The sequence below is a fragment of the Erpetoichthys calabaricus genome, chromosome 1 (genome assembly GCF_900747795.2).
Source record: "Erpetoichthys calabaricus chromosome 1, fErpCal1.3, whole genome shotgun sequence".
NCBI classification, from domain to species: Eukaryota; Metazoa; Chordata; class Cladistia; order Polypteriformes; family Polypteridae; genus Erpetoichthys; species Erpetoichthys calabaricus.
In genome coordinates, this window is record NC_041394.2 from 156,523,733 (window position 1) to 156,539,315 (window position 15,583).

The 15,583-nt window shown below is 39.5% G+C and overlaps 1 protein-coding gene across 2 annotated transcripts in view; it reads left to right on the top strand.

Annotated features, from left to right (window-relative positions):
- Nucleotides 1-12,850, top strand: part of bcl2l13 (BCL2 like 13) — an 87,153-nt gene extending 74,303 nt beyond the window's left edge. For both annotated transcript variants that reach the window (XM_028807855.2, XM_028807846.2), the window contains exon 7: nt 9,650-12,850. In XM_028807855.2, the coding sequence (XP_028663688.1) occupies nt 9,650-10,564 (915 nt within the window). In that variant the 3' untranslated portion in view covers nt 10,565-12,850. The remainder of the gene's footprint in view (nt 1-9,649) is intronic.
- The last annotated feature ends 2,733 nt before the right edge of the window (nt 12,851-15,583 follow it).

A 15,583-nucleotide genomic window follows, 5' to 3' on the forward strand; every position in this document is an offset into this window, starting at 1 on the left:
TCAGAACAAATGCTTTTTTTTTTTTTTTATATATATATATAAACGGGCACTGGAAACCGATTCTGCAGAAATGCTGTTTGATTGTTTTTTCCTGTATATGCAGTATAATTATTATGTATTTTGCTTGGGATTTTAGCAGAACTTGTAGTGTCATTTAAAATTATGATGAAACAATGTAAATTTGAGGAATTACGATATTTTTATTTTTGCTTCGTTATCAACACTTGCTTGCTCTTTCTACTAAATTCTGCACTACACTACACAGAGAAGAGCACTTTGGTTTTGTTTTTCCATAACAAAATATTTATAACAATAAAGTACCTCAACATTGTTTAACGTATGATCTCTGTTTGTGAAACGTGCTTACTATCAGCACTGTGTTATTTAAACATGCAGGAGTCGTTGACCCGTCAGTAAGTAACCATTTCAAATTAAATGAAAGGAGCGAGTGACTGCTCACTAGCATGTCTCCACATGTAGATCAGTAGTATTGCTAGTGAGGGACTTTGTAGAATAGAGTCATATTATGCAGGGTGCTCCATTGGCATATCTGACCAAGCATTATGAAAATCCTTCTCTATGGATAAAGTTGCCTGAGGACAGTTTGACAGGCTAGAATTTCTCAGAGCGTTCAAATGCGTCTTCTTTCCACACGCTGTTAAGATAAAGACAATAATGAATAGAAAATATAAATGAAGGGGTGACAACCGAAGGACTGCAGTGTCAGGTTGCATATAAAAATTCCTGTATGAGTAACTGAATGGAACATCCATGCTAACAGGTTATTTGGGAGCATTACTAGAAAAAAATGTTCTTACTGTCAACAGCAAACAAATTGGAGCAAATGGAGTTTGCCAACTACCACTGGGAGTTTGCAAATGATTACCACAGTGTTCTTGTTTAACAAGCTGTCCTTTAACTTTTGGACTCCAACTTTTGCATGTATGTATGTTATATAAAATCTTTGAAACAGATCGTTTGGTATCCGTAAATACAAGTATCATCACATAAAATATTGAATTTTTCTATTCTATAATTTGTTTGAAAGATCAAAAAGCCAGGTTCAAATCTTTCACATGATGTGCATAGATGGCAAATGTTACGTTTTTCAGTTCACCTACATGACTACTGTACACAATGAGCTGTTATTATAAAAGTTTTTTTTTTCTCTTTTTCACCTGATTTACATTAAGCATATCAGAGAGGGACTTCGATTTAAACAGTATCCATGCTATGCTTATTTAGAAAGCTTCAGGTGGTTAGTAAGTATGTATGAAAATCCTTTGTGTATACTTTTCAAAAATCACGGGCTAAATTCCTGCAGATGGGAAGCTTGAAAAGGTTATCCGATTATATAAAAAAGTTGATCAAGCTGGTTCAAGTAACTGTTAGTTAGTAAACTTAACTTGTATATCTGAAAAATTAAAAGAAGTAATTATCAAGGAAATGGCAGGTGCAACAATATCAGTAAGCAGTCACTGTGGATGTAGATGGAATAGAACAGGTTCCACTAAAATGCTGGAATTCTATAAGAAAGCAACAAAAGCATTTGATCAGAGACTTACTTGTGATATGTATCTTGATTTTAATTAAACTTTGGATAAAATAGTACATAAGAGGCTTGTGAGCAAAATAAAAACAATCTGAGTTCAAGGTATAGTTTGTAAATGGGTGCAAAATAGGCTTAGACATGGGTAGCAAAGGGGTATGGTGAGAGGGTCTTTTCCATTTCATATTAAAATCAATGTCCCTCAGTGCTGGGGCCACTGCTCAATTTAATCTTCTTTAAAATATAACAAGTTGGATAAGTTTGCAGGTGACACCAAACTAAGAGGAATGTCACATAAGCTACAATTAGCCAAATTAATACAGAGGGACCCGGACAGAATTAAGATGAACAAATTATGTCAGGAGAACTTTAATGTAAGTAAATACACATAGGACATAAACACATAGCAAGTATGTTAGAATTAAATAAATAATGAAAGGTTTGAAACTTGAAAGTACAGCTTATAGGAATGGTCTAGCAGATGTAGTAGACTCTCCATTATCTTCAACTAGAAATTGTACTGATATAATAAGAAGACTAACAGGATATCAAGTTATATACAGTGGTGTGAAAAACTATTTGCCCCCTTCCTGATTTCTTATTCTTTTGCATGTTTGTCACACAAAATGTTTCTGATCATCAAACACATTTAACCATTAGTCAAATATAACACAAGTAAACACAAAATGCAGTTTTTAAATGATGGTTTTTATTATTTAGGGAGAAAAAAAATCCAAACCTACATGGCCCTGTGTGAAAAAGTAATTGCCCCCTTGTTAAAAAATAACCTAACTGTGGTGTATCACACCTGAGTTCAATTTCCATAGCCACCCCCAGGCCTGATTACTGCCACACCTGTTTCAATCAAGAAATCACTTAAATAGGAGCTGCCTGACACAGAGAAGTAGACCAAAAGCACCTCAAAAGCTAGACATCATGCCAAGATCCAAAGAAATTCAGGAACAAATGAGAACAGAAGTAATTGAGATCTATCAGTCTGGTAAAGGTTATAAAGCCATTTCTAAAGCTTTGGGACTCCAGCAAACCACAGTGAGAGCCATTATCCACAAATGGCAAAAACATGGAACAGTGGTGAACCTTCCCAGGAGTGGCCGGCCGACCAAAATTACGCCAAGAGCGCAGAGACGACTCATCCGAGAGGTCACAAAAGACCCCAGGACAACGTCTAAAGAACTGCAGGCCTCACTTGCCTCAATTAAGGTCAGTGTTCACGACTCCACCATAAGAAAGAGACTGGGCAAAAACGGCCTGCATGGCAGATTTCCAAGATGCAAACCACTGTTAAGCAAAAAGAACATTAGGGCTCGTCTCAATTTTGCTAAGAAACATCTCAATGATTGCCAAGACTTTTGGGAAAATACCTTGTGGACTGATGAGACAAAAGTTGAACATTTTGGAAGGCAAATGTCCCATTACATCTGGCGTAAAAGGAACACAGCATTTCAGAAAAAGAACATCATACCAACAGTAAAATATGGTGGTGGTAGTGTGATGGTCTGGGGTTGTTTTGCTGCTTCAGGACCTGGAAGGCTTGCTGTGATAGATGGAACCATGAATTCTACTGTCTACCAAAAAATCCTGAAGGAGAATGTCCGGCCATCTGTTCGTCAACTCAAGCTGAAGCGATCTTGGGTGCTGCAACAGGACAATGACCCAAAACACACCAGCAAATCCACCTCTGAATGGCTGAAGAAAAACAAAATGAAGACTTTGGAGTGGCCCAGTCAAAGTCCTGACCTGAATCCAATTGAGATGCTATGGCATGACCTTAAAAAGGCGGTTCATGCTAGAAAACCCTCAAATAAAGCTGAATTACAACAATTTTGCAAAGATGAGTGGGCCAAAATTCCTCCAGAGCGCTGTAATAGACTCATTGCAAGTTATCGCAAACGCTTGATTGCAGTTATTGCTGCTAAGGGTGGCCCAACCAGTTATTAGGTTCAGGGGGCAATTACTTTTTCACACAGGGCCATGTAGGTTTGGATTTTTTTTTCTCCCTAAATAATAAAAACCACCATTTACAAACTGCATTTTGTGTTTACTTGTGTTATATTTGACTAATGGTTAAATGTGTTTGATGATCAGAAACATTTTGTGTGACAAACATGCAAAAGAATAAGAAATCAGGAAGGGGGCAAATAGTTTTTCACACCACTGTATCCCAATGTGTGGAGTAAAAGGCAAGCAAGGTTACCTGTATATTTATGTTATATCACACACTTGTAAGGCCTCTTATGAAGCATTGTGTGCAGGTTGGGTCTCCATTTTACAAAGAAAAGGATAGAAGCGCAAGAGGAAAGTCCAAAGGAGAGCACCAAGGTTGATTCGAGGGCTGCAAGGCATTAGCACTGAGAAAAGACCTAAGGAGTTCAAACAAACAGAAATTAAGAGGTGACATGATTGAAGTGGTCAAAATTATTAGGACATAGTGGTGGGGGTTGGGGGTCCCAGCTATTATTTTTAAATGAGTTGTGCAACAAATACACTGGGACACAAAAGAAGGTTAAGAATAAAATTTGCACATATGTTAGAAGGATTTTCTTCACACAGCAAGCCATACGTTACTACAAGTTACAAAGTACTGTGGTAAATAATAGTACTTTGGAGAGCATTAAAAACACCACTTGATGTTATTTTGTAGAAATTAAGTGAATTTGCCCAAGTCAAAACAGGTTTTATTAAAGAAGACTCAACTTATTTTCTCTTAAAATATAAAATAGACATCACTGAGTCTTTAATCTACATATCTGAAACATTAAAACCGTTGTCATTAAAATGTATTCCTGACCTGGAAAACTAAATATATTTTTAACATAATAGGTTTATAAGGTGGGCGGCACGGTGTCGCAGTGGTAGTGCTGCTGCCTCGCAGTAAACAGACCTGGGTTCCCTTCCCGAGTCCTCCCTGCATGGAGTTTGCATGTTCTCCCCGTGTCTGTGTGGGTTTCCTCCCACAGTCCAAAGACATGCAGGTTAGGTGCATTGGCGATTGTAAATTGTCCCGAGCGTGTGCTTGGTGTGTGGTTGTGAGTGTGTGTGCCCTGCGGTGGGCTGGCGCCCTGCCCGGGGTTTGTTCCTGGCTTGCGCCATTTGCTGGCTGGGATTGGCTCCAGCAGACCTCCCCATGACCCTGTGTTAGGATATAGCGGGTTGGACAATGGATGGATGGACGTTTATAGGGCTATTATTGTCATGTGTAGAGACATGCAACACATAACAAATCTCTGGCGCCATGATTAGTAAGCTGGACTGCCTTACTTCAGAACCTCTTCCTTACATGAAATTATTTGTCATTAACAGACACACAGAATAAGGAAATGTATATTATACATGTTAGGGTGTACTTCTCTTGCAGTTTAAGGCATTACGCAAGCTAATTGTTGATACACACACCCATTTGTAAACCAGTTGTTCCATAATGTGGAATCATGCTTATGTACAACTGGCAGTAAGTCTGTTTCTGCATTGACTTAATATTTATATTTTATTATGTTAACTGAATCGTTAAGGTCTTCTCATAATTATTTATTCATTTCAGCTTTACTGCATGTGCATTATCATATTACGTGCAGATGATTTAGTGCAAGAACTAGGGCAAGAATTGTTCCTGGTAGGTTTAGCCCTTGGATTTTATAGTTCTTTCAGTACGCTTCACGGAATTGTATGATGCGTATTACCCTTACTAAAAGGCCGTGATCCACTCAGCTTGTTGCATAATTAAAAAGATTACAATTTACAATGGTAAAATTATTTGTGCATTTTTTGCCAATTTGTCACTTTACCTTGTTCAGTGTTTGCTTTGAGCTTTTAATTTTAATTATATTCATTCCAAAATTATGCACGACTTTATAATTAGAAAACGTACGATTGATTAGAGAGTTTTGATTTTCTTTACAGCGCTTTGTGTAAGTACTCTGACATCCTATTTACAACCTCCATATTGCTGCACAGATAAGGAGGATTTTTTCCCCACAAAAATTCTAAGGTATTTAGGTCATTTTAATTAGTAGTTTGTGTTTTTATATTTTTTCATTTTACTGTTTGTCATTCTTATCTGCTCCACAGGGATTAAACATGACAATCTGTCTGCTGATGACGGTTACATAAAGGACATGGTGGGGGTGGGATACTTGCATCTTTGCGTCCAGGCAAGCCATGCAAGCTTTAACGCATTAAAAGAAAAAAAACACACAAGAGGACTACAGCAATTTCAGAATGCCACTCTAATCCTGCCCTAGGCGACTGGCTGCAGTGTGTGCTCTTTGAGTCATATTACTGCACATGCAGTGGGGGTTGGCACAGTCGGAGATAGAACTCATGGCACCATCATGTACGGAAAAATAATTTCTCCTTTTTGAAAATGTTGAACAATTTGGGAAGAGTGACGATTTTTTAAATAAAAAAATGTTAGCATCCTTTAAATGTCCATGAAGAGTTTCTTTGGAACAAGCTGTGAGTATTAGACTCAGACTAAAGACTGGTATAGTTCAAATACAGCTGTCTTTATGTGTAGATTGACACAAAATTTTCATGGTCAGTTGGAAACTTAAGTCAAAATACTGTGAGATTTTATAAAACTAGGTACTGTACCCACGACAACCTTCCCTTGTAACCCATGATCATCGCCTGATGCACATCCCAGAGCTTGTGCAGTTTTAGAGCTGGGTGACTGGCTTCATGATAGTCATCTGTCACATATGTGCACATGGGGGACAGCTTAAGAGCTCAGATAATTGTAATTTTCCACCGGAATGCCAGAGGGCGCTGTTGACTAAAGCCTTTTGTCTTCCCCGCTCAGCAATCCAGAAGATTGATGACCTTGACATGTCTGACGTCACTTCCAGTGTCTGCCTGCCTGGATCCGCCTCTTCGTGGCATCTTGAGGAGTCTATTTTGAGACTCGCGTTTTTATGTCTTTTTTTTCTTTTGCTTTTTAGCACATTTTAAACCCACGTTTTCTTTATAATATATGGGGTTGGCCTTTGGGTGCCCCAAAAGTGTATAATCTGTGTTTCTTTATTACACATTGTTATTAGTGAAATGCATTTATTTCATAATGAATGAGAAACCACACTCGCTCATAACTCAAAATGGATGTTTGTAACATCTCTGGACTGGTTTACCCACTGTTCCCTGCAGTAAGAGGAGACTGAAAAACACTCACATTTCATCTGCAGCAACAGGCTATCAGTGACTGTGACAAGTAAAATGTTTACTGTGACTTTCCCAACATTGCTCACTTCAGCAACTGTTTTCTCCACCAGATTTATCAACAACACATTGTAAATAGTCCAGATAATCAGAATCAATAAACATCTTTGGACTGGGATTACCAGTAAATGGGCAATGAGTAGATGTAGGATTGTCTACAATTGTATGAAGCCGATACCAAACACTAAAACATTCAAGTTCAGAATCTGCTGAACATGTGTCAGTTTCACCGTCCATGTAAACATCTTATGACCAATTCACATCATCATCACTATCAATCAATCAACTCAAGCAATGGCTTAGTTTCCGTTTGTTCCAAAAGTGACATTACATTTTTTTCATTTGCCATTGTGTTTTTGTTGAATTCTATGCCCCACTCCTAAATATTGATGAGTTACCATAAAGTGGAAGAACACATAGAAATAGGCGGGTTTTTTTTGTAGCATGATGTTATTTCATCCACTAGATGGCAGCAGAATACTACGGTGAGATTTATTAGGGCTTAACACTGTAAAGCGGATCATTACATGCCACCCTGAGTTAGACTTGGACTTAAACTGTACTTGGATAGAATTCTGAGTCTGAATCACACTTTGGATTGACGCCAATTCGTTTATTGTATCTGAATAAACTATTTCTTGGTATACATAATTATAATTATTCACATTTATTAGTCTTTAAGAAATAACAATAGAAAATGTATGTTCTGTACCTCCTTTTGCCAGATATGCTTGACTAATTGTGCTATTTTTGTTACTACATTTAGTACTTTCTTTGACATTAACAGTACATTTGACAGCCCTGTAAATGCTCTGGTGTATAATTGACATGTGCAGGAATGTACACAAATTTTAAAACATTAGGCAAATGCAAAATTTCACATTTTTTGGCTTTGTACATATTGTTCAAAGGCTACTCACCCCACAGACACTATATGAAGCTAATTTCTGTTTACATATATACCAAATACTGTATTTAGGTATGTCTAAAAACATTACTTAATGGAAATATTTATCTAAACTCCATTTTGTGTTACAAAACCAGGTCACTGCTGCAATACTCCTTTTTATCATTTTTTTTTAAATAAATCACAAAACAGTCCAGTGGAAACAAACATAGCAAATATAATAATTTGTTAAGAGAAAATAGCAGAGACAATAGAAAACCATCTACAGTTATTCTTTATATAGAATTAAAGAAGGAAATATAAAGATTCAAGGCCTAGCATGTTTACTGCAGAATTATGAAACATTCTGAACGGATCCTTGTAAAGAAAATTTAAAATGAGTCTCTGTGCAACCAGGTCAAGCAAAGGATATCACTGCTTTAGTTTTATAGCACAATGTTATCCCATCTGTTATAAGCAAATATTTTTATCAAAGTGTTACTTTGTAAATCAAAGGTTATCTGAAAGATTTACAAATATTTCTGCCTAAAATGGTTTCAGCATAGAGCATCCATTCCTACAACTTGTGGCCTAGCAATGCAGGCGGTTGATGACAACGTTTAAAGGTTGTGAAGCTTTACCTGGATGCGTTTTATGTAGTTGCATTCAAGTGTAGCTTCTTAAAGACGGATTTGTTGATGTATGTAGGGATGCTTTGAAAAAGGTATAGGAGTTGTTGCAGGATATTCATTTTGGCAATATTAATTCTTCAAGCTAAAGTAAGATGGAGGAAGGGCTCTCGGTTAACATTTGGAGAAAGTGAAGCTACGCAAATTCTCTTAAGTTGTAAGGTGACCTTCACCTTTCACTGTAGCCAGTTGTATAAGATAAAAAAAAAACATAACCTGTTCAGCAATTGGTGAAGTTCAAAGTGATACACATTTAATGTGTTTAGTTTGCTCTTTATTTTCATGAAAAAATACAGTACATGCACTGAAGTTTTACAGTGAAACATCACAACTCAGCTATGCATGGTCCAGTAGCACATGAATGCAGCTTGATTTAAGCTACAATATCCTGATGGTTTTTATTTCTGAACTTTGATGTTGGCAGCTCCATAATTGTGAATTCTTTTTTATTTAACCAGTTCTGATGGTGACTTGTTTGTGAGTTTTCAGGTCATTGTTTTGCTTCATGACTACACTTTGGCTTCGTCCTTCAGACCAAAAGTCTACCGTTCTCCTGAATACAGCCCAGATTATTTACTGAAGGGACATTATTTAGGTCCAGATGCAGAAAGACAATCCTCAAACCATTATACCACCATGCTTTGATGCTGCTGTGAGGTTCCTGCTGTGAATTGCACTGTTATCTTTTTCGCCAAACATAGAAGGACACAAGTCTATCTAAAAATTCCATTATTAACTCCTCTCTCCTCAAAGGTGTTCCCAAACTCCTGATAACCATATGGGTGCACTTTTGCAGACTTGAGGCAGGCGATCACACTGAGGTTTTTGTTTTGTTACTCTCCCATTGATCCCATTTTTGAATACTGTCTAACCTTGGCTGGGGCACAGGAGGGATGCAGGAGGGAGGGCCGACTCTTCTTCCTAACCTTTCTTGATTTGTGCAGTATAACTTGGGTTCAGTGGCTTTTTATACTTTTCCAGATTCATAGGCTTTAACAAGTTTCTTTAAGCATTTTATAGGAGTTTCTTTCATAATGAAACGTTCCATCAGAAACTGTGCCAACAAGTGGACTCCGATGCTAAGGTCCAAAGTCCATGAGATCCAGTCTGGACTGTTGGCTCAAGAATTGTTGGGCCTAATCACTGTAGATGTAATCAAGGAGGTGGAAGAGGAGGTTGGAGGGAAATGAAAATGAAATTTATAATTACAGTGGAATGATGACCTTATTTAATATATTTTTTGTACATTCTCGTTCATTAATGGCTCGCTGCATTTTTTTTTTTTCCTCCTAGGGAACGGTTTTCAGCCTGGAGGAAGACGAGGACCAAGGTGCCATTGCAGAAGACAGCAACGACATTTATATTCTTACTAGTGATAACTCGGGTCAGGTGAGCCCTCCTGAGTCTCTCACAGTGACAACTTCCTGGCAGTCAGAGAGCCTGCCAGTGTCTTTGTCAGCGAGTCAGAGCTGGCACACTGAGACACTCCCAGTCTCCCTTGGACCCGAGTCGTGGGCACAGGTTGGAATGGATCCAGAAGACATCAAAAGCCTGGACAGTGGAGGTGCAGAAGAAAGAAGTGAGAATAATTCCTCAAATTCTGATATAGTTCATGTGGACAAAGAAGAAATTGCAGAAGAAGAAAGTGCCGTGTCAGTGGCTGAAGTGCTAGAGCTAGTCCATGAAGCCATTTTAAAGAGCGAGGTGGAGACACAGGAACTGTCCTCCTTAGAGCTGGTTAAAGAGGCAAGTCTATCACAAGCAGAAGAAGTGCAAGCAGCCCCGGCTATAATGGAGGAATCTGCAAGTGAAATTCTACTACCTACCTCCGCACAAGATGTACCTGTGATAGAAAAACTGGCTGAAAAGCCACTGGTGAAAACTGAGGAACCTCCCAAGCCAGCAGCAGTTGTTAGGCCAGTAAGCGAGCCTGAAAAGCCTGTGCTGAAACCCAAAACTGAGGAACCTCTAGTGGAAAAGGCACCAGATGTGGTCTTGCCACAGACTGAGAAAGGTTTGAAAACGTCACTTAAAGAATCAGGAAAAGAGACCTTGATTCCCTCAGAAGACCCCGTAAAAATCATTGAATCCCCTGTAGGGGAGAAGCCTGCCCAGTCACCAAAGGACATGACGATACTATATGGTGGAGCAGCCATAGCTGCTCTGGCAGTAGCTGTGGTTGTCATGCTGGTCTTACGGAAAAAGTAACTGTGGATGGTGCACCACTGCTGGGCTCGATTGTGAGGGGATTGCAACTCCCACCATGCATTGACTGCCTTTGTTTTCTTTGTTCTTCTTCATTTATACTCCTAGAATGTAATTGTAGCTGATGGCTAAACTGGATTTAAAGGGGTTTATTTTAGTCTTCTACGTCCAACTCTTCTCTTTACAGTGTCATTCTTTCCGGTGAGGCTTTTTCCTTTCAGATTCTGCTTTACAGACATCATGTCAAAGTAAATGGAATTGATGGCTTTGCACGGGCGCTTTCATAAAATGAATTGCTGTTTTGATAATGCCTTGCGGTGGTTGCAATGTACATAGGGTGTACAACATTGAAACGGGTTAAAACAAATAATAATTCTAAGGAATAATGTGCTGCCTTGGATTGGACAAGGACTTTATATGGGATACGGTGATCATATTTGCACTTATGTCACATGACCACTCGGTCTGTGGCATTTAGCTGGTGGGGTTATCTGCTTGAATGTGGCTTCCCATTTACTCAGCTCATCATAAAAACACAGCAAGGGTGCATATTTCCCTTTTTTCATTAATAATTCTTCCAATTTAATTAATGCTTAATACTTTTTCAGTTGTGAATCATAGCAATTTTTTTTTTTTGCCATCGGTAAGGAAAAGGTGGAATGTCCGAGACGAACACATGGCATCCCAAGTTAAGGTTAGGCCTTGATTTTGCTGTTTGTTCAAAAGCAGGCAGCAGAGAAGGCTGTTATTACAACATAAGAATGTGGACGTGGCGGCTTCATACAGCAGACCGCACTTCGGTCAACTATGGCCTGACTAGGGCGATGGCAATCAAGCGGCTTCTAATTATGTTTAAAATGCAACACAGTTTGATACTTAGCAGTGGGTACGAGCAATTTAGGGTGCTGGACTCCATTTTACGCTACAAGCCTGGTACGACCCACTCCTAAAACCATGTGATGGCCTGGCACACAGACTGACCATGGACTTTTATTTAGTTGTGATAATTATGACTTCTGCATTACTTTGAGTATTCAAATGCCAGGGACCTTTTTAGACGGTAGCTCTTGCTCAGTTGGACGTATTCTGCAAGTGCAGACTGAAGTGTGCGTACGACTCCAGCCATGAAACCCATAACACTTTTATTTTACCAGTTAGTAAAACTCACCTTTCCTGCAGTTGTAGTTCTGTAAGTTACGACTGTGAGAAAACTGAAAAATGAAAGGATTACCGTGATGAAATGTCCCAAACAGGTCATTTCCTTCCCTTTCGGCCTCTTTTTTTCTTCCTTCCCTACTAATGTAACCAGAGGGGAGAATGCGGTGAGAGGCTCTGTGGTCAGTAGCTGCCATATTGGCTGTCAGTCTTGCCTGTAGTGCGGCAGCAGAGAAGGCAGCAGCTTTGTAATCATGAGGCCTGAATTTGATCCCCTCCACTACAATCTCAGGGAAGATAGCAGTAGTGAGGGCAGGCATCGCCCCGGGCAGAGACAACTGAAGCTTCTTAAGTTATTCAAACACAGTTTAGGGGCTTCTTTCAGCTTAAACACCAAAAGCAGTTGTAAGGTGTAAGAAATTCTGGAACTCATCTACTGCCATTTGCTGGTTTCCTCCTTGAGCTGCTGAAGATAGAGTGTAATGGAGGGCTGTATACTTTTCGCAGTTTACTGTCACATTTGATTTGTGAAAATTATTCTCTCTTCACTTTCCAAGGTTTTCTCCTTGTCTTTTTTCTTTTTGTACTTCATCCTGCTCTGTGACTGTGCTGAACCTCTCGCAGGTCTCATTAGACTGGCAAGCTGAATGAACCTACAGTGTATAAATTCACTGTTACAGTAAAATATTTTTAGATGTCACTACCAATTTGGGATATTGCACATAAAATCTCCACGTTTGTGAGCAACTGAGTCACTTTTGCAGGTCAAGAATACACAGAATTAAAGGCCCCTTGTGGCACCACGTAGGGAAATGAAGAGTCAGATGAACGCGCCATCAACTTGTGCTCAGCCGCTCCTCTGCCATGATGAGGCTGCAGGTTCCACTTGCTGGCTGTGCTTGTGATCAAACAGTAAGTTCCACAGTGTATTTTACTGATCGGAGCGCTGGTTATTTTTATTTAATGTGTAATCGAGAGTTCCCTGGAGGACCTAGACAGGGGGAATAGAAGACCATTTGGCTCTGTTTCACATTCTATTTATGTTTTGAGTACCTAAGTGAAAGTCCATCAGTTTTACCACTCTGTGTAATTTATACAACTGATCCTGAAATAAAGCAACTTCAGACACCTGCATTCATCTCCTCCTTCTGAGAATGCTTCATATGGCCTGCTCTTTGGTTTTGTCTTCATGTTTTCAATGGCAGAAGATGTCATTTTCCTTCTAGTCATGTATTGTTGCCATTTTTACAATTCTTCACAATTCCTTTTGGGATGCAAGTCGAGACTGCAAATGTATGAGGAGCGCCCCCTTCAGTTGCGCTGTATGCTTGGCTGTAATCCGTGTGCTGTTTAATTTGAATTTGTTTTGTTTGGGGGCTTTAGCTGGGTCAGGGTTAAAAACGATCCTTTAACAGAAACTGCAGACTATACCGCCATGTAAATATGAAGTGAAATAGACAAGTGATTTTGTTTAAAATAAAATTTTAAAAAAACCTGAACAAGTAAGGGAGACATGGCACTACATACAGAACACCATCCATTTTCTGGATCCTGTTTGTCCATTGTAAGGTTTGTGGAAAAGCAAAGCCAGGACTGAACCCTGAAGAAGGACACATTCACGGCCAGCTAAGAGTTGCCAGTTCACCTGAAATGCCCACCTTTCCGTATTTTCCTTGGTATTAGATTAAGGCTTGTCTGCTGTCTTAAGTGGCCCCCCGCAGTTTCATTGACTTATGATTGCTCAGCTCTTTTCTTTGTCTGGCCGTGCACTTGCTGAGACCGTGTCCACCTCATGATCTTCTCCATTTTTCAGTGTATCTGCTGTAGTGTGGTCCACTCCCCATACTTGTAAGTGGTAGCTGTTAATTTACCCAGCAGCATCATTTAGGTTACTACACACAAAAAAGCACACTTAGGAATATGTTAAACCTGTTATTTACAAGATCTCCCATGGTCCTGATGCCCAGCTGTTGCCACTTGAACAGTTTTAGCTTGATTGGGAAAGTGTGGAGGTGACAAAAACATTCATTAGTGATGGCTGCCATGTGTTGCTGGTTGGAAAATGGCATCTATGGACAAAGAAGAAAGAAAACAGGCGAGCAGCTAAGATGACCAGCTTTGATGGTCCCCACCATTGTTTGAACAGAGTGCCAGTCCTATGTGTGTGAAAGTATTAGGAGTGTCAGGCTCAAAAGGGAGACATGTCACTGCTGGTGGACTGTTAGATACACACTCGTCCTGGCAACTAGGAATCAAGAAGAGAAACTGTAGTGGACATCATGAATGAACGCCCTTCTCCTTGCATCATCAGCCAGAGTTGTAAGATGTTACCCAGCAGACTCGTGACGGCACCACATAGCAGTAGAGTTGAAGGCCGTGACAACCTGATGCACAAGCCACTTGTCCCCACGTGCTGGTGGAGGACATGCCCTGCAGTATGTAATAAGTCAGACTGACCACCCACTCTAACAAACTCACCCACATTTTTGGAAGCCCACTGACCATATTGTTGCTTCCACAAGTTTCTGAGAAAAAAGGTCCAGATGAAACTAAGTGGGGTGTTGTTTGGAAATGTGACGTAGCTAATAATAACATTTTTATATTGCTGTTAGGCAATTTCAACTTATAGGGAGTACTAGAAGGGAGGCACAGGAATGGTAGGGAAAAACAGTGGTGGTCCAGCACCTGCCAAAATGACCACAGAGAAAATTAAAAGATGAGCTTTAGTTTGCTAATCCAGTTATCCAATCACCAGAAAATATCTTCCCATACTTCTGCATGGAGACAAAAGGTTGCATACTGTATGAGATGAAAATATTGGGGTGGGGGTGTTATATAAAAACTAAGCCCCTTTATTCCACTGTCACTAGTGTAAATTTCGCTGGTTGCTAAACATCCCAAGTTTCACACATTTGTTACAAAGTGAACCTCAACATTTTCCTGCAAATTCCATGTTGTGCAAATCACTGGTTCATCACTATTGGCAATTTAAAATATCCCAAATTTTGTCCGAGTTTTATGTTGTTTGTATGTGTGCATCTTCAGACTTGGGCTGGGAATTGATTCAGTTTTACTATTCCTTAAGATGGGAGACAATAAAAACCTGGCAAAATGTTTACAAGTGATAACACAAAAATGCCCCCAACAAGTCTTGAAATATATTCATTTATTAGGTGTTCAAATACTATGTGAACATAGTGGATAAAAAACAGTTTCCATAACTTCTAGTAAGTATGTGGCACGGCGGCAATTTCCCGTGGTTAAAAGCAACACTTGCAATGAAGTTGACAAATACATAGACATCTGTGGAGCGGAGCTCACAGAGTGGACCTGCTTCTGTGTCTGCCGCCGCACTGCTGTTGTGGCCGTTTTCAGAACCTCTGTCTGAGTGGGCGGTTTGTGGGGCTGAGTTGCCATGCTGGGATTTCCTGGAGGTGACTGAAGGAATGGCATAAGTTTGGGCAGAATCAATGACATCTCCCGAGTACCTTTTAAACTGTTGGGCCACAGGTTTTACATGTAAAAAGTGAGAACAGGTATTAACATTTGAAACCATTAATGTTACAAATAATTCACAGGACATGCCATTCAAACCAGTGAGTAACTCTCGGTAACACAAAGCCTACAGCCTAAACCGAAAACCTGTCAATAGTCTATATTTGTTGAACTCCAAAATGTATATGAAAATTTTCTTTGGGTCCCAAAATAACTTGCATTTAAGTTTTTAAGTCATTTGCAAGAACTGAGAATTCAGAACTGTAACAAAACTGTTTTCTTTTTGACATGTGCCGGGCTTCAAAGGGGATTTCAAATCTCACTGAAGTGAAGAACGACAGTTTTGGGATAGGTGACATGTGACCGTCAACG